Source organism: Mandrillus leucophaeus, unplaced genomic scaffold, assembly GCF_000951045.1.
Source record: "Mandrillus leucophaeus isolate KB7577 unplaced genomic scaffold, Mleu.le_1.0 Scaffold149, whole genome shotgun sequence".
NCBI classification, from domain to species: domain Eukaryota; kingdom Metazoa; phylum Chordata; class Mammalia; order Primates; family Cercopithecidae; genus Mandrillus; species Mandrillus leucophaeus.
The window spans coordinates 2531034-2552306 of record NW_012101465.1 but is presented as its reverse complement, the minus strand read 5'-3'; the positions used below and the strand labels follow the sequence as shown (position 1 = coordinate 2552306).

The 21273-nt window shown below is 37.9% G+C and overlaps 1 protein-coding gene across 1 annotated transcript in view; it reads right to left on the bottom strand.

Annotated features, from left to right (window-relative positions):
* Positions 1–3037: 3037 nt before the first annotated feature.
* The window catches only part of UBE2E2 (ubiquitin-conjugating enzyme E2E 2), a 414545-nt gene continuing 396309 nt past the window's right edge, over positions 3038–21273 (bottom strand). The window contains exon 6 of the mRNA XM_011974770.1: positions 3038–3887. Coding sequence (XP_011830160.1) covers positions 3790–3887 — 98 coding nt within the window. The 3' untranslated portion in view covers positions 3038–3789. The remainder of the gene's footprint in view (positions 3888–21273) is intronic.

Genomic DNA, 21273 nt, shown 5'->3' with positions numbered 1-21273 from the left:
TCTCCCATCTAATAGCAAGTCCCCATTTTCTTCAACATTTTTTTTTCCCATTTTTTGAAGATGGCAAAACCCCACCACTTAGGAATTAGACTCCTCTTTGACTCTAAGACTGAATTACGCCAATTCATTTTTATGGTATGCCCTCATAGTCAAAGGAAAGGTGTATGTGGTTTTGCAGTTGACAGCAAGGGCTCTGGTGTCATATGCTTGAATGGCAATCTTGCTTTGGCACCTGGTTAGCTTTTTCTGACTGAGGGCCACCTACACCCTTAAGGGGTAGGCTGAGCTTTTATTAGATGACTTACGATAGCCTGCTATAGAACATTCTGAATACATATGAATACATATTATTTCCTTTCTTTTTAATTCCTAAATAAGTTTACATGATGAACTTCCACGTTTACTTCCTCATCTTGGAATAAGAAGAAAAGACTGACTACTTCTGCAATTGCTGCCATCAGTGGATTCATGTAGAACAGATAAACAATGTTCCACTGATTTGCAGCTTGATTACAAATTAAGGACACAACCTTTTGAATGATTTAAGATCAACAAGTATAATCTCAAACCATTTCCTCAATAACCAATGGTCTTGCCTCCGTCAAGGATCTGCCAACACTTCATCTAACATAGCTACAAATACTATACCTGGCAGTAAGTAGTGTGAAAAGTTTAGTATTATTATGGTACAAAATAATTCCTAACTTTTAGAAATGTTATCCCTGTATTTTTCAACAATTTTGTTTACTGACTGTCAAATTACTCTTTAATCTTATTTTACATGCATTTAAAAAAATTTATTGAAATGGTATTGCCTGCTGTGATTACAGATTTCAAGTAAAATTACCATGTTATTTGAATCTAGACTTAAGCTCTACTATGTTTGTTGGCTTCTCTGGAGTTTCTCTAGTTTTTACATTTTGAGGGCTGTGTACATTTGTCATGAAGTATTAATAATTCATAAAGCTGGGGAGAGAAGTTTTACAGCCTCTTCATATCACAGATTGGCACTAAACCTAAAAATGGGTCACAGGAAAACAAACAGGTCAGTGACTAGAATTTCTACTAGAGTTGTTGTAATCTTTGGTTCCTAAATATCACAAATTTTGTTTTGTTTTTGAGACGGGTCTTGCTCTGTTGTTCAGGCTGGGGTGCACTGGCACAATTCTGGCTTACTACAGCCTCGACTTCGTTGGTTCAGGTGATCCTCCGACCTCAGCCTCCCGAGTGGCGGGGACTACAGGCGTGCACCACCGTGCCCAGTTCATTTTTGTATTTTTTTGCAGAGACTGGGTTTTGCCATGTTGCTTAGGCTGGTCTCGAACTCCTGGGCTCAAGCGATCTCCACCTTGGCGTCCCAAAGTGCTAGGATTACAGGTGTGAGCCACCAAGCCTGGCATAATAACACATTTTAAAATGGTCTGAAAACAAGTAGATGTGAAATGTGGAATGTAATATATTTATTATTTAAAATGCGTGTTGGCTGGCTACGGTGGCTCAAGCCTATATAATCCTAACAATTTTGGAGGCTGTGGTAAGAGGATCACTTGAGGTCAGGAATTTGAGACCAGCCTGGGCAACATAGTGAGACCCCATTGTTACAGAAAAAAAATTAATTTAAAAATTGCCTATAAAGATTGCCCTTAAAGTATTAGCATTATGGGTTTGGTTTAATCAGCCAAAAGTAGGGGAAAAAAGCAGTTTAATAAAATTTTATTTTCCATGGTTCAATGCTTTTAGTGCTGAATTTTAAAATCTAAAGTATTCAAGTAAAAATAAAAAACTTTGTGGTAAGAAACTCTGTAGGCAATTAAACATTCTGAGCAACTTTCCAAAAATTAGTGTTGTACTATATTGAATTTATTTTATGTTAAAGAAAGAAATGACACATAGTTAATTTGTTTCTCATCCAGCCCCCAGTCTATGGTGGTCTGTATCAGGGATTGGCCAACTATAACCAATGGGCCAAATCCCATGCCGATAGTGCTAAATAAAGTTTCACTGGAATATAGCTCTGCCCAATGCATTTATGTACTGTCTGTGGCTCCTTTTGCTACAACTAGAGGGTTGAGTAGTGCATCAGAGACCATACAGTGTCCTGCTATGCTGAGAAATATTTTTAAATAAAATGAATGGTAAAATCGTTATTAAAAATACAAAAAATATTCTCAGGTACTTTGGTTTAAAAGTGGCATTTGCAATATTTAAATGTATTTTCTTAGGATTTATTTTTAACTAGTTAAAAATAACAAAAACTATATCTTTTGAATCAGGCATTTTAAATGTTAAAATATTTACAGGTGGATGACTTATGTTTATAAATCCTACTATTCCGCAGTGAAGGTGTGTTAATGTTTCCTTAAATGAGACCAAGCGTATGGTAGGGTCTGTAACTGTATTTGGTGGAGCAGGAGTAGGAGTTTCCACCACGCTTTGTTACACAAATAACCCTGAATTATCAATCAGCAAGTCAGCGTGTTTAGAAACTACACCGCCCACATGTTTCCTCTGCCTCCTATAGCTGCACACTAAAATAGCCTGAAGGTGAAGCCAGACGGACACCCCTGTCATTGAATGAGCTGACCGTGACCAATACAGTTGAGTTTATTTCTTTCGCTAAAATCATGGAGGGAAAAAAAAAAAAAAAAAGAACAAAACAAAGCTTGAGGGCAATCACTGTAACAATTTTGAGAGAAATAAAGTTGAAAGTGGCTGAACACAATGATTAGCTCAGACTTCACTTTCACAGGAAGGCTATTTTTGGAGTTACATATTTTAATTGTTGATAAAGAAGGTTGTAACAGAAAGAATGTCCAGTCAATACGTAAAATAATATCAATCTACTATAACAACCATAAAATCATCAGGCTACTGACAGCTGGAGAAATTCCACATGCTAAGCAACTCAACTACAAAGAAATATTAAAGCTTTGAGATGAAAAATACACTTGAACCTGTAATTGAATTAGACAAGCCTCACTGCACGTAGGGCTACAGCGGTCACCAGGACACAAAGCAAATGTCGGGTTACCAGAAGTGCATTTATCAGCCACAGTGATTTATTGAGTGCTTTAATAATACAAGTGTACATCAACTGATCCACAGTCAAAAGTGGCAGGTCCCTAAGAAATTTACAAGCACTTTAAGTAAATCAAAATACATATTATTTTGTTCAATCCAACAGTCTTCTGCGTGAGGGACAGAAGGCTAGTGATAAACAGAGTCTCAGTAATGCACAGTGATTCTGATTGAAGCTTTTGTACAAAAACTTGTTCCCAGTAGCATGCACCCACCAATAAAGACTTCAGTACAAAAAATTAACCCTAAGCACTACATTTAAGTAGAAACGAGATATAATTCTGAATGTGTTTTCCCAAAGATCACACAAAAGGAAAAAAAATCAAAATCAAATAAACAACAACAAAAAAACCCAAAACCACACAGTAATACAAAGCTTTGTAAGAAAGCTCTTACTATTACAGCTCCAACATTGTTTGCACTGAAAACAAAAGTTCCCATCTATGATGAGGTGGGAAAAAAATCCCAAATCTTTCAAGTTAACAGAAATCAACAAGGGAATAAAATGAGAGAAAAAAGAGAGTGTGGGAGAGAAGAAGTGGGGCAGGAAGAAGTGGGATGGGAAGATGGACAACATACCATCACAAAATGGTTCCAAATTTAATAAAAATAGGAAAATAAGAACCGAGGTCTGGAGGGGTGGGCAGGGCTACCGATGCACTTGGTGAATGTGCTTGCACAGGTCCCGCGGGGGCGGCAGGCAGCAGGCCCCTATGTGGCGTACCGCTTGGTCCACTGTCTGGCCATCCGGTCGTGCTCTGCTCTGTTGGTCATGTACTGTGTGGCGATGCTGCCCACCAGAGGGTCAGCTGCAAGGAAAGCAGAGGTGGGAGTCAGTAAATACCAGCACCGTGGGGCAAGGAGTGTTCAGAAACTCACAAGGAGTGGGAGGGGAGGAGATGAGAAGCTGCTGTTCTAACCTGGACCACCACTGCTGCGGCTGAGCCAGTGACCTGCTGCTGACAGACTACATTTCACACCAGCTGCCCGAAGAGTCAACTCTCTGTGTTTTACTGATAGCTCTTGTCATATTTCTTGACAAGTCTTATTTATTCTCTTTCCTTGTCCCCACCACATACTTCTCACCTTGCTCCCCTTGTATTGGTTTTTTTTTCTTTTGAGACAGGGTCTTGCTCTGTCACCCAGGCTAGAATGCAGTGGTGTGATCACAGCTCACTGTAGCCTTGACTTCCTGGGATCAAACAATCCTCCTCCTGCCTCAGCTTCCTGAACAGCTGGGACCATAGGCATGTGCAAAATGCCTGGCTAATTTTTAAATTTTTTTGTAGAGATGGGGTCTCACTACGTAATCCAGGCTGGTCTCAAACTCCTGGACTCAAGTGATCCTCCTGCCTCAGCCTCCCAAAGTGCTGGGATTACAGGTGTGAGCTGCCTGTCTTCAAGTAGATATTTCACGGAGAAAATGCAGGTGGGCTGTGGGCGGGCACTCCAGGGCTCTTGATGAGCTCTCTTGGGAAGAAGTCTGGTGGTCTGGACAACTCCTTACCGTAGACTAGCACCACAGGCAGGTGGCATTCTCCTGCCAGATTACCTTCTCTGAGGAGACGTCAGAGACTGAGCTGGACACAGTCAAAAGACGGGAGAGATAGTCCACTTCTTCCTCAAAATTTGGGAACATCCAACCTACACAGCTCATTATTACAGAAATACTAATAGATGTTAATAATAGCCAACCTTTACCATGACTTACCATGTCCTAAAACTCTAATATGTTAATGACATGGATTTCTGAGGAGCTGACACAGGAGGAAACTGGAGCATAAGGAGTCTGAGTCTCTAGCCCAACGTGGAGCAAGGGGTGGAGCCGGGCTTGGAGCCAGAATTCACCCTCTTAACTACAGGGTGCTGGGATATCTATCCAGAATACTGATTGGGTCAACGTTTATTAAAAAAATTGGGGCATGGTGGCTCATGCTTGTAATACCAGCACTTTAAGAGGCTGAGGCAGCAGGATCGCTTGAGTCTAGGCGTTTGAGTCTGTAGTGAGCTATGATCGTGCCACTGCACACCAGCCTGGGTGACAAAGGTGGGATCATATTTAAAAAAAAAGAAAAAAAAAAAAAAAAAAAAAAAAGCAATTAAAAGAAAAGTAACGTAGGTTCCTAAAGATCCCAGATTCTATTCTTTTCCCTCCAATTCTCTAATTTCACTCTTTCCCTGATTTTTATTTCCCCTTTTTTTGGTATTGGGAATTTGGGTATATTAGAGCAGTCAGGTAAGAAGGAACCAATAGGGAAAATGAGAAAAATCATCAAAAGCTAATGTTTAGTAGGAAAAAAATAGTAAAGAATATGAAGTATGTCTGTGGCCCAACACCACCTGCGACTTACGAAGATCCTGAGACTAACCTTGTAAGGCACTCATGGTCATACGTTCTCAATATGAAACGTATAATAGAAACACCACCTTTTAACCCATCTGCTGAGGCTGATGATAACAAAGCCTTTGAAAGCCTGCTCAACAGGACCCTGCTTAAGTGTTCCTGGAATTGTGCAAATCTTGTAATAATTATTCTAGGGAGAAGCCAGTTTCCTATATTCACTTATATCACAATTAGTAGACTACTTGGTATGTGGGTTTGTTCAAAACTTTTGCCTCTCTGCCTACTCTTTGTGATTCTTCTCCTTCATTTTCTCAGATGTTGAAACCAAAACTCTACCATTTCAACCAGTCCAGTCAAGATTCAACAAGATTTAAACCAGCAATACTAAATGCAGATACAAAATATCTGGCAATTGGCCAGGATACTTTTAAAAAAATGTAGCCTTTCAGTTGAGCCTAAGTAATGACATTAGAGCATTAAGGGTCAAAGTGAAATCTGAGTCACATTTCTCTACCTTTGAAAAAAATAATCTTGTTCTGATTCCTGGCATTCTAGAATGCAAAGAGTAGGGTGAAACATGGGTATCCTTAATAGCTTAATTAAGTCTGTATTACTCAAGATAGGTTTAATTAAATAGAACTTAGTGAAACACACTGAAGATTCATTCTAACTTACTGATCAAGGTAAGGCTCAATGTCAGAAGAACGACAGTGACGTATATGTTCCACCTCAAATTGTACCCACATTCAGAGTGTACACACTGGGAATAAGACAGGTCTGCCATTTCAGCTCAAAGGGGGTGGAGGGAAACAAATGAAGAATAAAGGGAACAAGAAGCTGTGGGGTGGGAGAATGTGTCATATCAAGTGTTAACAGTATTTCAGTACAGGCAAAAAACAAGTTAGAGCGCTGGTAACAATTAGCGTGCGTTGTGCAAACTTTTTTTTCCATGCTTAAATAGCATTTAATTGCTTCAAGGTTCTTTTACGTTTTCAAATTTGATTTTAAAAATATTTTTTCCACCTGCAAAATTATACACACTAACTATAAAAACCGTAATTAATAATTTAGAAAACCACCTCAGACAATATGCAAGACAGAAAGTTGAAAGTAAAGACCATCTCATGTATAAATCCACACAAAGAAAACTGCTGTTAACATCGTGGTATGTTTTCTTCCTACACTTCTAAACATATGATGTAAAAAAAAAAGGGATTAATTTATAGTCTGCTTTTGTAATCTTTTAAAAAATAACTATGATTTTTATACCGATATGGTAAATAACTTTTTACATAGATAACTGTAGATCTACTTCATCATTTCTAATACCTGAATTAAGAACCAATTTCCTGTTTTAAGATGTTTGGGCATTCTCTAACTTTTGCTTTAAAAACAACGCTGTGAGGACAATTACCATGCATGCATCTTTGGAAGTTATACAAATCTTAAATTTGTTTAAAGTATAAAATGAAGAGATAAAGTAAAAATACACAATGAAAGAATTAAAACAAAATCATATTACTGGCTGGGTGTGATGGCTCACGTCTGTAATTTCAGCACTTTGGGAGTCTGAGGGTGGAGGACAGCTTGAGGCCAGGAGTTCAAGACCAGCCTGGGCAACACAGTGAGATCCCCATCTCCACAAAAAACAACAAAAATTAGCCAGGTGTGGTAGTGTGTCCCTATAGTCCAGCCCTCTTGAGAGGCTAAGGTGGGAGGATCACTTGAGCCCAGAAGTTTAAGACTGCAGTGAGCTGTGATTATGCCACCACACTCCAGCCTGGGTGACAGAGCAAGACTCTGTTTCTAAAAAAATAAAAAAGACCACTAACAATTAGTATTTGATGTTCATTTAAAATTCTATTCAACATAGTAATTATCTTCTCATATCAATCTACATGTCTCTATGATCTTCTGAATATTATCCCCAGTAGCAGTGCTAATGTTTAAGCTAGTATTTCATGAAAGGAGAAAAAGGCTACGAACCACTTTTTCACATGCCGCACATAAAGATTCAGCTCAGTGGAATAATCCTGAAGAGCTAGTTGTGAAAACGAATCTCTGCTGAAAATGGTAAATTGTATATGCTTAATGATGGGAGAACTTTTCAATGTGAAAGTCTGAAAATATTGTTTCTTAGCAGAATGTTAAACTTAATAAATGGTAAATAAAAGTAATTAATCTAGCAAAACTAAAAGGTAATTAAAAAAATAAAAACCATGTTATCAACCAAATAGTTTTTTTCTTTTTTTTTTTCTGGGACAGGGTCTCACTCTGCCACCCAAGCCAGTCTCCAAACATAAATTACTGTACCCTATTTCTCTAACAAGAAGAAAATATTTCCCATCATTTTGGGTTTCTACATTGTTCCTATTTTCCCAAATCTTTATTAATATTTGAGATTATCATCTGTCAGTTTTCCTCATCTTCACTAAAGAAAAACCACGAAATTTATCAGTAGATAAGTAAATCGAAATCATAGTCTCCTACATTTTCTGTTTTTGGTCAATAATTTACACTTTTGAAAAGAGGAGCATGTTCAGACTTATACAGAACAGAGTTAGATGACTTTAACCACTTAATTCTCCCAAATACCAGTCTGGCAGGTATTAAAAGTTTCCTGAGGCAGAGGTATAGGATCTGCAGTGTGGTTAACAGAATATCATAGAAATGGAAGTTGGGTATACAAAGCTTTCCTCTAAACCACATTTCCTCATCTGTTTAGTAAAAATCATGTTTGGTTTTTTTTTTTTTTTTTTTTTTTTTTGAGACAGGGTCTCACTCTGTTGCCCTGGCTGGAATGCAGTGGTGGGATCGCAGCTCACTGCAGCCTTGACCCCTGGGCTCAAGCAACCCTCCTGCCTCAAATTCTTGAGTAGCTAGGACTACAGGCACACACTAGCATGTCCAGTTTATTACTATTATTTTTTGGTAGAGATGGCACATGTTGCCCAGGCTAGTCTTAAATTCCTGGCTTCAAGTGTCCTCCCACCTTGGCCTCCAAAAGTGGTGCGATTACAGGATGACCCACTGCTCCCAGCATCATGCCATTTGTGTTGACAAAATACCAGTCATAAAATAGTAACCTGAATGAAAGCGTAAGACTGCAAGATCACTGATGAAGGGGAACATGCTTTCTTCTTTCTCATCTCTACTTCCTCCATCTCACCTCTGTCTCCCTATACAATTTAGAAGCAAAGAGTACATACCTGTGAACTAACAATCACTATTATTTGCAAAGTGAGTGAAAGATTGTCATATTGATTGGGCTTAGTGGCTCATGCGTGTAATCTCAGCACTTTGGGAGGCTGAGGCAGGAGGATGGCCTAAGCCGAAGAATTTGAGACCGAGCCTGGGCAACATAGTGAGAACACATCTCTACAAAAAAATAAAAATAAAAAATAGCTGGGTGTCGTGGCATGTACCTGTGGTCCCAGCTTCTTGGGAGGCTGAGGTAGCAGGTTCACTGGAGCCCAGGGGGTCGTGATTATAGTGAGACATGATTGTGCCACTGCACTCCAGCTGGGCGACAGAGCGAGACTGTCTTTCCAAAAAAAAAAAAAAAATTGTCATATTGCGTACTCTACCTCTTTGCATTTTTTGAGATTTGTGGTATGTGCACCTTTGATTCTAGAAGAAAAAGGCTCAGACAACTCCCACCTTGCCTCTTTTAATTGCTGGAGCTACACTGGGTACCTTGGAAGCCAAAGGGTTTACAGAAAAGGGAGGACAGAGACAGGGAATAAGACTAAAAGGGATTGATGAACGTAGATGCAAAAATCCACAACAAAATACCAGCAAACCAAATCCAGCAGTATACAAAAAAGCAAATCCATCATGATCAAGTAGACTTTAACCCTGGGATGCAAGGTTGGTTCAACATATGCAAATCAACAAATGTGATTCATCACATAAACAACACAAACAAAAAACCACATGATCATCTCAATAGATGCAGAAAAGGCTTTTAAAATTCAACATATCATAGTGTTAAAAACCCTCAACAAACTAGGCACTGAGGGAACATACTTCAAAATAGTAAGAGCCCTCTATGAAAAACCCACAGCCAACATCATACTAAATGAGCAAATGCTAGAAGCATACCCCTTTGAAATCCAGAACAAAACAAGGATGCCCTCTCTCACTACCCTATTCAATATTACACTGGAATTCTTAGTCAGAGCAATAAGGAAAGAGAAAGAAAGAAAAGGCATTCAAATAGGAAGAAAGGAAGTCAAACTATCCCTGTTTGTAGACGATATGATTCTATACCTAGAAAACCCCACTGTCTCTGCCCAAAAGCTCCCTGATCTGATAAACAACTTCAGGATACAAAATCAATGCACAAAAGTCTCAGGATACAAAATCAATGCACAAAAATCAGTAGCATTTCTATACAACACCATACAGACTGAGAGCCAAAACAAGAACACAATCCCATTCACAATAGCCACAAAGAGAATAAAATACAGCTAACCAGGGAAGTGAAAGATCTTTACAACGAGAATTACAAATCATTGCTTAAAGAAATCAGGGGTGACACAAGCAAACAGAAAAACATTCCAAGCTCATGGATAAGAAGAAGATTGTTAAAACGGCCATATTGCCCAAAGCAATTTGCAGATTCAATGCTATTTCTATCAAACTACCAATGACATTCTTCACAGAATTAGAAAAAACTATTTTAAAATTCATATGGAACCAAAAAAGAGACCGAATAGCCAAAGCAATGCTAAGCAAAAAGAACAAAGGTGGAAGCATCACATGACCTGACTTCAAAGCATACTACAAGCTATAGTAACCAAAACAGCATGATACTGGTACAAAAACAGACACAAAGACCAGTGGAACAAAATATAAAGAGGTCAGAAATAATGCCACATATTTACGACCATCTGATCTTTGACAAAGTTGACAAAAATAAGCAATGGGGAAAGGACTCCCTATTCAACAAATGGTGCTGGGCTAACTGGCTAGCCATATGCAGAAGACTGAAATTGGACCCCTTCCTTACACCACATACAAAAATCAACTCAAGATGAATTCAAGACTTAAATGTAAAACCTAAAACTATGAAAACCCGGAAGACAACTTAGGAAATATCATTCTGGACACAGGCCCTGGCAAAAATTCCATGATGAAGACTCCAAACGCAACTGCAACAAAAACAAAAATTGACAAATGGGACCTAATTAAATGAGAGTCTGCAGAGCAAACAAACAAACAAACGCACAAACAACATACACACACACACACACACACAAAACTATCAACAGAATAAACAGACACTCTACAGCATAGGAGAAAATATCTGCACACTATGCATCTGACAAAGGTCTAACATCCAGAGTCTATATGGAACTTAAACAAATTTATAAGCAAAAAACGAACCCCATTAAAAGGTAGGCAAAGGACATGAACAGACATTTCTTAAAAGAAGACATATATGTGGCCAACAAGCATATGAAAATATGATCACTGATCATTAAAGAAATACAAATCAAAACCAAAATGAGATATCATCACACACCAGTCAGAATGACCATTATTAAAATGTCAAAAAATAACAGATGCTGGAAAGGTTGTGAAGAACGGGAAACGCTGGTGGGAGTGTAAAGGGTTTCCACAAACCACCGTGGAAAGCAGTGTGGTGATTTCTCAAAGAACTCAAAGCAGAATTACCATTTGACCCAGCAATCCCATTATTGGGTATATCTGAAGGAATATTTCTATCATAAAGAAACATGTATGTGTATGTTTATTGTGGCCCTATTTACATCGGCAAAGACATGGAAACAACCTAAATGCCCATCAATGGTAGACCAGATAAGGAAAAAACCTGTGGTATATACACAAAATAGAATGCTATGCAGCCATAAAAAAGAAAGAGATCACATCCTTTGCAGCAACATGGATAGAGCTGGAGGTCATCATCTTAAGCAAACACTGCAACAGAAAACAAAATACTGCAGGTTCTCACTTATAAGTGGGAGCTAAACATTCAGTACCTATGGACACAAAGAAGCAAACAACTCTAGATACCAGACCAGGGCCTACTTGAGGGTGGAGGGTGGGAGAAGGGTGAGGATAGAAAAACTACCTATGCTTATTACCTGCGTGACAAAACAAAGTGTACATCAAACTCCTGTGACATGCAATTGACCTATATAGCAAATCTGCACATGTACCCCTGAAACTAAAATTAAAAATCCAGACTAAAAGGGATAAGAAGCAGCTAAGTCGTAAGAGGAAAGTGAATCCTGAGGAAATGGAGAAAAGACAGACAGACTACTGAACTGCTGAATGACTCTATTTGCAAGACCAAGGAACATTCTATCTTGGTTGGTAGGTGGTATGGAAGAAATTACGTGAAAAAATTTTTTATTCCCCTTTCGTAAGAAAACACACACATCTTGAAGAAACACAAAGAGAGTAAAGCATAGTGGAAAAGGGCATGGGCACTGGATCCAGAATGTCTGGGTTTTTAACTCAGTTCCACCACGGTGTCAGGTCACCTTGGGCAAATTATTAACCCCTTTGTGCCTCAGTTTTCTCTACTGCAAAATGGGGAGAATAATGGTACCTACTCCATAGTTTGTTATGAGAATTAAATGAATTAATCCTTGTAAAGCATATACAAATTAAAGACAAATACGTATTTGTCTGCATCTTTTAAGAATATAAATCTGATTGTCTTCTTAAAGACATTCTCTTCAGATAAAACCCAAAGTCAGCAAGGCTCCCAAGGTCTTCTGTGATCCAGACTTTATCTTTCCAGCCTCCTCCCCTCATGCTTTAACCATAATAAATGACTTTCAGCTTTTTAAACAAGCCCTGCTCGAGGAGGCCAGGAGTTTGAGATGAACCTGATCAATATAGTGAGACCCTGCCTCTACATAAATTTTTACAAATTAGCTGGGTGTGGTGGTGCATGCCTATATTCCCAGCTACTCTGGAGGATCCCTTGAGCCCAGGAGTTCAAGATTGTGGGGAACTATGGCTCTGCCACTACCCTCCAGCCTGGGTGTCAGAGTGAGACCCCACCTCAAAAATAAATAAATAAAAATTTAAAAAATAATAAAAGGACCAACAATTTCACCATTTACCTGAAATAAAAGCCCTTTGCCATATGGCACCCTTGCAAAATGTGTTTAACATGATTAGATCTGACATTAGACAGGAAGTTACATGACATTACCATAAGAATTTTTAAAACTTAAGATATTTTTTAAAATTTGGGGTATTTTCTGGGACATCTGATTACCTGAATCAAGTTATGAAAATATGCAATAAAAAATTAAGCCCTGCTCTTTCATGACTATGTTCCTTTGTTTATGTTGGTTCTTCTGCCTGGGATAACCTTTTCTACTTTTTTACCTGGCAGGCTTCTACTCATTTCTCAACATTTAGTCCAAGCATAGCCTCCCTGAGGATGTCTTCCAGGGCCTTCCTAGTAGTCTTATGTGTCCCATCTCCGATTTGCCTGTTCATATCTCTATCATTGTACTGCAAATACAGGCATACCCTGGAAATATTACAGGTCTGGTAAGACTGCCACAATAAAGTGAATGTCACAATAAAGTGAGTCACACATATTTTTTGGTTTCCCAGTGCATGTTTATACTGTAGTCCACTATGTGTGCAATAGCATTATGCTTGACACAAGAGGCCTAATTTTTGGCCTACTTTGGCTTTTGACATGCTTTCCTCAATAAGCTTAATCACCTCCATCTTTCAATTTAAAGTGAGAGACATGTGACTCTTCCTTTCACTTGAACACTTATAGGCCATTACAAATCAATTACAATTGTAACACCAAAGATCACTGATCACAGACCACCATAAAGGATATAATAATAAAGTTTGAAATATTGTGAGAATTACCAAAATGTGACACAGATACATGAAAGAGCATTCGCTGTTGGAAAAATGGGGCTGACAGACATGGGCTTGCTACAAACCTTCAATCTGTAAAACAACAACAACAACAACAACAACAACATATGTGAAACACAAAAGCACAGTCAAATGAGGTGTGCCAGTTGTGAATGCAAAGGAAAAGTTCTTGAAGAAAATACAAAGTGCTACAGAAACGATTTAAAAAAAAAAAAAAAAGCAACACACCCTTATTGCTGATAGGGATTTAGTGGTCTGGATAGACAGTCAGACCAGCTACAACACTCCCTTAAGCCAAAGCCTAATGCAGTGCAAGGCCCTAACTCTCTGCAATCCTATGAGGGCTGAGAGGTGAGGAAGCTGCAGAAAAAAAGTTGCAAGCTAGCAGAGGTAGGCTCATAAGGTTTAAAAAAAGAAGCCATCTTCCTAAAAAAAAGAAGCCATCTTCCTAACATAAAATTGCAAAGTTGGGGGTGACCAAGGAACAAGGCGCGTGCAAGACGTAGCAGCAACTGCTGATATAGAAGCTACATCAAGTTGTCCAGAAGATCTAGCTAAGGTAATTGATGACGCTGGCTACACTAAACAGATTTTCATTGTAGATGAAACAGCCTTTTGTCGAAAGATACCAATCTAGGACTTTCAGAGCTAGAGAGAAATCAATGCCTGGCTTCACAGCTTTAAAGGACAGGTTGACTCTCTTAGTAGGAGTCTAATGCAGCTGGTGACTTCAAGTTGAAGTCAATGCTCATTTACCATTTCAAAAATCCTAGGACTCTTAAAAACTAGGCTGTGCCTGCTCTACCTGTGCTCTATGAGTGGGAGAACAAAGCACGGATGACAGCACAACTTTTTATAGTATGATGTACTGAATATTTTAAGCCCACGGTTGAGACCTACCTCTCAGAAAAAAAAAAAGATTCTTTTCAAAATACTAGTACTCAAAGATCTAATATCCAGAGTCTACAAGGAACTTAAACAAATTACAAGAAAAAAAAACATTAAAAAGTGGGCAAAGGACATGAACAGACACTTCTCAAAAGAAGACATACACGTGGCCAATAAAAATATGAAAAAAAGCTCAACATCACTCATTAGAGAAATGCAAATTAAAACCACAATGAGATATCATCTCATGCCAGTCAGAATGTCTATTATTAACAAGTCAAAAAACAACAGATGCTGTCAAGGTTGCAGAGAAAAAGGAATTCATTTACACTGGTGATGAGAGTATAAATTAGTTCAACTATTGTGGAAGACAGTGTGGCGATTCTTCAGTGACCTAGAGGCAGAAATATCATTTGACCTACCAATTCCATTACTCGCTTTCTTGGCATACTCACCAACTCATTATCAGCTTTTTTGTTTTTTGTTTTTTCCCCCAACTAACAGAAAAATAATCTGTCACTGCTGTACCTATATTTAACTTGATGCCTACTGAGGTTTAATATTTTTTCATGTTTGTTCACCATTTGTATTTCTTGTGTGAGTAGTCTGTTCATGTCCTTAGTCCATTTTTTCTAATATGAAGGAACACTTTATACATTATAAATATTGAGAACACACTATAACTTTGGTATATAACCAAAGGAAAATAAATTAGTTTGTTATTAAGATACATGCACACATATGCTCATTGCAGCACTATTCACAATAGCAAAGACATGGAATCAACCCAGATGCTCATCAGTTATAGACTGGACAAAGAAAATTGTGATATGTATACACCATAGAATACTACGCAGTCATAAAAAGGAACAAGATCATGTCCTTTGCATGGACATGGATGGAGCTGGAAGCCTGTACTGCCTTTTAGTTGTCTGTTTACTTTTCTGTTTTCTCACTGGATGGGAGCCCATGCATTCATTCAACAAATATTTATTGAGCCCCTACTATGTTCCAGGTACTGGAGAACCAGTGCTAAACAAGTTTCTCCCCTCACAGGACTGTCTGTCGTCTCTGTATCCCTCTTACCCTGTATGTTTACTGCATGGATGGATGGATGATTAGAAGAATATAAGTAAATAAGGTATACACACAATAACAGCCATATATAGCACAGTCACTCCACAAGGCAGGTGTTCCTTTGCAGCACTAGCATTATAAATAGATTTCATCATAGATGTTTGTCCGCTCTCTACTCAAGGATTATTAGCAAGTCATAGATAGAGACATGGTGGTGATTTCGACAGCATTCTTTTCACTTTTTTCCTGTGTTTTTCTTTAAACATAATTATTTTATTATTGGAATTTGTGGTCTGCACTTTGCCATTTCTTGGATTCTTCAAGGCTATGATCCACTGTCCTCCAGCGGTTCCATTATATCTTTGATTAATGTTGTTCTTTTCCCTCCCCAAGTCACTGGAGGCTATCTGTGGGTTGCACTTACAATGAGAGAAGTAATTAATTTTTGTTTCTTTCATAATACTTTTATTCCATGGTCTGGTCTAGCCTAGTTTTATTTAAATCTTTTATAAAATTAAAACATAACAGATGTGCATTATCATAAATTCAAATAATAAAGAAGTATGTATGAAGTAAAAAGATACTCCCTTCTTCTCTTCAACCCAATACCCGCTTCAACCTTGAGGCAACTACAGTTAATGGTTTGACTCTCATTTTTCCATATTTTATTTATTTAAATAGAAATCACATAGATATTCTGCAACTTGCATTTTCTTCTGTAACAACACACCATAGCTGTGTTTCTGGGACAGTACATATTGACTTAGCACATTAGTTTTAGTAACTATAAGGCATTCCTTTGCATAGTGAGTTGGCATTCATTTTTCCATTCCCCTTATGATCACATTTAGATTTTGATTTTTTGCTGTTAAAACTATGTAACAGTCTTGTATAAATCTTTCGAGGACATGTTTGAGTACTTCTGGAGGATAGATTCCTGGACCACTGTATACATTTTAAATGTTTGGTAAATGCTGCCAAACTGCCCTTCAATAAAAGTATGTACAATTTACTGTCTTTCTGGGCATTCTCACCAACTCATTATCAGCTTTTTCATTTTTTTTCCCCAAACTAACAGAAAAATAATCTGTCATTGCTTTACCTGTATTTAACTTGATGCCTACTGAGGTTGAACATTTTTTCATGTTTGTTCACCATTTGTATTTCTTGTGTGAGTAGTTTGTTCATGTCCTTAGTCCATTTTTTCTAATATGAAGGAATACTTTATACATTATAAATATTGAAAACACACTATAAGCTTTGGCCTCAGTCCTTAGTCAAAATTTACTTTAGCCTTTGGAAGACTGAATAGCCAAATGCCTCATTCAATGTCATTTCCAGGTTTACTGAACTTGTGGAGATCAAAGATCATATAGGTTATTATCACATATAGTAAGCATAACATCATCACTTGGACTTACTGCTAATATCTGAAAGCTGATTTTTAAATATTGGTAAGCATTCTGAATGTAACTTGGGGCTAAAAATCCCTTTTAGCCAAAGCCAAACTACATAATATATAAAGGAAAGATCTGGCATTGTCTACACATGTATTCATACAAATGTTCAAAATTAGAGAGAAGAGCAGCCACCACATGTTAAAAGGCTGCTGGAACAAACATGGTATTAATGTTATCCACTGCAGGTGCTAATACAGGCTGAGCAGCCCTAATCTGAAAATCCAAATTCTGAAATGCTCCAATGAGCATTTCCTTTGACAGTCATGTAGGTGCTCAAAAAGTTTCAGGTTCTGGAGCATTTTCAATTTCCAGATTAGGGACACTCAACCTGTATGTACCAAAAGAAAATGACTTGGTAACAAGCAACAGTTGCTGGAATAAAGTGTAGCACATCTGGTGATTGTGTGAAGCAGCAAGTGAATGCAGAAGTATTAGAAATAAAAATGTAATGGCAGAAGTCGTATGTCTGCTTCTTAAATATTGAGAAAGTGTTTTCTTTCTTAGGTACAAGGTCTCGTCATGTCTAGGATGGAGTGCAGCGCCTCTTCACAGGCATGATTACAGTGTACTATAGCCTCAAACTCCTGGGCTCAAGCAATCCTTTTTTGTTTTAGGCTTCTAAGTAGCACTGAGATCAGCTTACAAAGTGCTTTCTTTATAAAAATGTATAATGTTTAATGTTTGTGGGTACATGGTGGTGTATATATTGATGGGGTACATGAGATACTCTGATACAGGCATGGGAATGCAATGTATAACAATCACACCATGGCACATGGGGTATTCATCCCCTCAAGCATGTATCCTTTGTGTTACGTACAATCCAGTTATACTCTTTTAGTTATTTCAAAATGTACAATTAAGTTATTTTTGACTATAGTCACCCTGTTGTGCTAGCAAACACTAGGTCTTATTCATTCTTTCTAAATGTTTGTACCCATTAGCTGTGCTCACTTCCCTCCCTACAACACCAACTACCTTTTCCAGCCTCTAGTAACCATCCTTCTACTCTCTATCTTCATGAGTTCAATGGTTTTAATTTTTAGCTCTCACAAATAACTGAGAACATTTGAAGTTTGTCTTTCTGTGCCTGGCTTATTTCACTTAACATAATGACCTCCAGCTCCCTCCGTGTTGTTGCAAATCATAGGATCCCATTCTTTTTTATGGTTGAATAGAATTCTGTTGTATATATGTACCACAATTTTTTTTTTATTCAGTCAAAGCGTTTTAAGCACTGCACACAGCTTTAGTTTGTGACATTGTTTCAATGACAGTGTGTCACCTGACCTCGCAGCACAATCCCCATGAATAGTAACCCATATTGGCATACATTCCCTACAAAAATCCATGCTCTTAAAACAGGTGACAACAAGCAACTATTTAGGTATTGCAAGTGTGGAGGAACCACCTAGCAGCTGGCAGTACTGAGAAATGATACTGGTACATTATAATGACAAACCTTAAAAACATACTGATACTTTAATAATAAAACTATAACATTAAGTTCTTGAAAATAAAATTTCATGTTTATTCTTATATCTCAGAAGGTCATTTTATGATGGGAACATTCAGCTTTGCCTTAGGCTGTTCACTGATTTTAATTCTGGCTGTTTAGTACTCAGCCACAATAAATTTAGTCCACTTCTAAAGACAACATGATTCAGCTGTTAAATGTGGAAAAAATATTTTCTCCCAGCATATGATTTGTCCTTTAACCTAGTTTATGATGTCTCTGGCAAAATATAAATTTAAAAAATTTAAGAAGTCAAAGCAGTCGATCTTTCTTTAATATTTTCTGGTTTGATGTATGTTTATAAAGGCCTTCTATATTCACTCCAGTATTTTAGAAATATCCTTGCATATTTACTTTCTCCTATATTTATAGTAACTTTTATGTGAAATGTTAGCTTTATCATACACAAGCTTCCTATGTGTATCTGGACCTGATTCTGTACTTGTTAATCTTTCAACAGAGTAATTTGTCTTTTGCTTTACTCACTCCTGATTTTTATCACTATAGCTTTCTAGTAGGGTTTGATATCTAGTAAATTAAATCCTCATTGTACCTCATTCCTTTCCTTGTGTAATTTTTTTTTTTTTGGGAACCCTAATCTTGATAAGGTTAATATTTGGAGCAATTAAAGCATTTCACCCCAGGGATATAGGACTCTCATGTCCCTCTAAACAATGTCATCAAAACAAAACAACCATTTGACCCAGCAATCTCATTACTGGGTGTATACCCAAAGGAAAACAGATTGTTCTACCAAAAAGACACTTGCACTCATACATTCATTGCAGCACTATTCACAAAAGCAGAGGGAGAAATCAACCTAGGTGCCCATCAACAGAGGACTCGATAAAGAAAATGTGGTACATATATACCATGGAATAGTATGCAGCCATCAAAAGGAACAAAATCATATCCTTTGCAGCAACATGGATGCAGCTGGAGGCCATTATCCTAAGCGAATTAACACAGAAATAGAAAACCAAATACTGCATTTTCTCACTTATGAGTGGGAGTTAAGCCTGGGCACACATAGATGTAAAGATGGGAACAAAAGGCACTAAGGACTTCAAAAGGAGAGTGAGAGTCGGGGAAGGGGGCAAGCAAGGGCTGAGAAACTTCCTGTTGGGTATTATGTTTGCTATCTGGGTGACACAATCAACAGAACCCCGAACTTCAGCATCACACAATATACCCTTGTAACCTGCATATGCACCCCCTGAATCTATAATAAAAATTAAAATTATAATACATATATGATGTTCAGGATTTAGAAATATTGGAATTCCTTTGGGTCTAAAATGAAGTGATTAGGACAAAGTTGGGTTTTTGTAGTTTGGAAGGTAGAAAAACCTGACTACTAATTATAGGCCTAACCCAAACCAGAAATATTAAGTATCCTCAAAAGACATAACAGTGTGTGACTCGTAGTGATTAAGGGAGAAAAACGATCATTTCCATGATTTAAATCAAATAATGGACATTATCAAACTAGATCTAAAATTGGGAATGCTAAATAAAACTGCATAAGTCTAGCAACATGTGCTACTGCTTCAGAATTAATAACCAGGGATGCTAAAAGAGGTATTAACTATCCCAAATTCTAAGGAGACATTAATATCTCCCTCAGGACTTATTAAGATAAGCTGGCTCTGCCAGTTCCAGGAGTCCATCATAAAATGTGAGAAAGAAGAGAAAGGATGTTTGTGGGAATACTGAGCTACCACCTTGGGAGTGTAGCGTGTGTGGCAGTGGAGGTGTCCTGTTCTCCACACCTTCCCCTCCAAAGGATGGCTTTCCTTTCTCAAAGCCACCTGAGGAGGGTACCAAGAGATTCATTAGTAAAGATTCAGAATGTCTTCAAGGAGACTCTTGAATGTTATCCCTGTCTGGGAATTTAAATCAGATATGAATTGCTTAGGCAGCTGACCTGCTGACCTGCTCCTAGACTAGCTGAGTAGAGAGAGGAAGTGGCAAAAAAGCAGTCTGTATGATCCTTACCATCTTGTCAGTGTCCTATCAAGAAGGGGGCACAGGCCGGGGGCGGGGGCAGCCCATGCCTGAAATCCCAGCACTTTGGGAGGCCGAGGTGGGTGGATCACGAGGTCAGGAGTCCGAGACCAGCCTGAGTAACATGACGAAACCCCACCTCTACTAAAAATATAAAAATTAGCCAGGCATGGTAGCAGACGCCTGTAATCCCAGCTACTTGGGAGGCTGAGGCAGGAGAATCACTTGAGCCCAGGAGACGAAGGCTGCAGTGAGCTTAGATTATGCCACCGCATTCCAGCCTGTCTGACAGAACAAGACTCTAAGAAAAAATAAAAATAAAAAATAAGGGAGCACACAGGTGAGGGGACCCCGATAGCAAAGAGATTCTTAGAAGAATGCTGTGTGTGAGGGGCAGTGGTGCTCCGGAGCCATTATTAAAACATTATACAAACTTATAATTAAATAGATAATATTAAAAAACAAATGTAGAAAATACTTAAAAACTCATCACTTCTTAATCACTTTACTATTATCTTCTATGCTCTTACTTTTTTGTCTATCTGTATGGTGGGAAAAATTGTCCTAGCATGCATCTTGTCCCAGTTATGCATTTATTAAGGGTCATGTTGGTAGCTTGAAATGTAAAAATGCTGCAAAATCAGGACTTGATTTATTGTTTTGTTGATTGTCTAGACTTAAGGAAGTGATAAAGAAGATGCTATGCAGGTTAAATTTAAAAGTCTATAAATCTCTAGAGTTCTCACACTGTGAACAGTACAAAAATTGGAGGACACATTCTTCCAGTATTTGAAAACTATTATTTGATTTAGCAAAGAAGTTGCTCATGACATAACTAAAAACAAGTTCTGACATCTTTGTTTCACTTTGTCTTATTTCTTAAATGAAAGTATCTCCCAACAGTCATGTTAGAAATATATTCATTTGTCAGGTGCAATCATAGGATGAATGTAGATAAAAGAGTTTGGCAAATATCAATGAATTTCTGGAAGAATCAGCTGGCTATA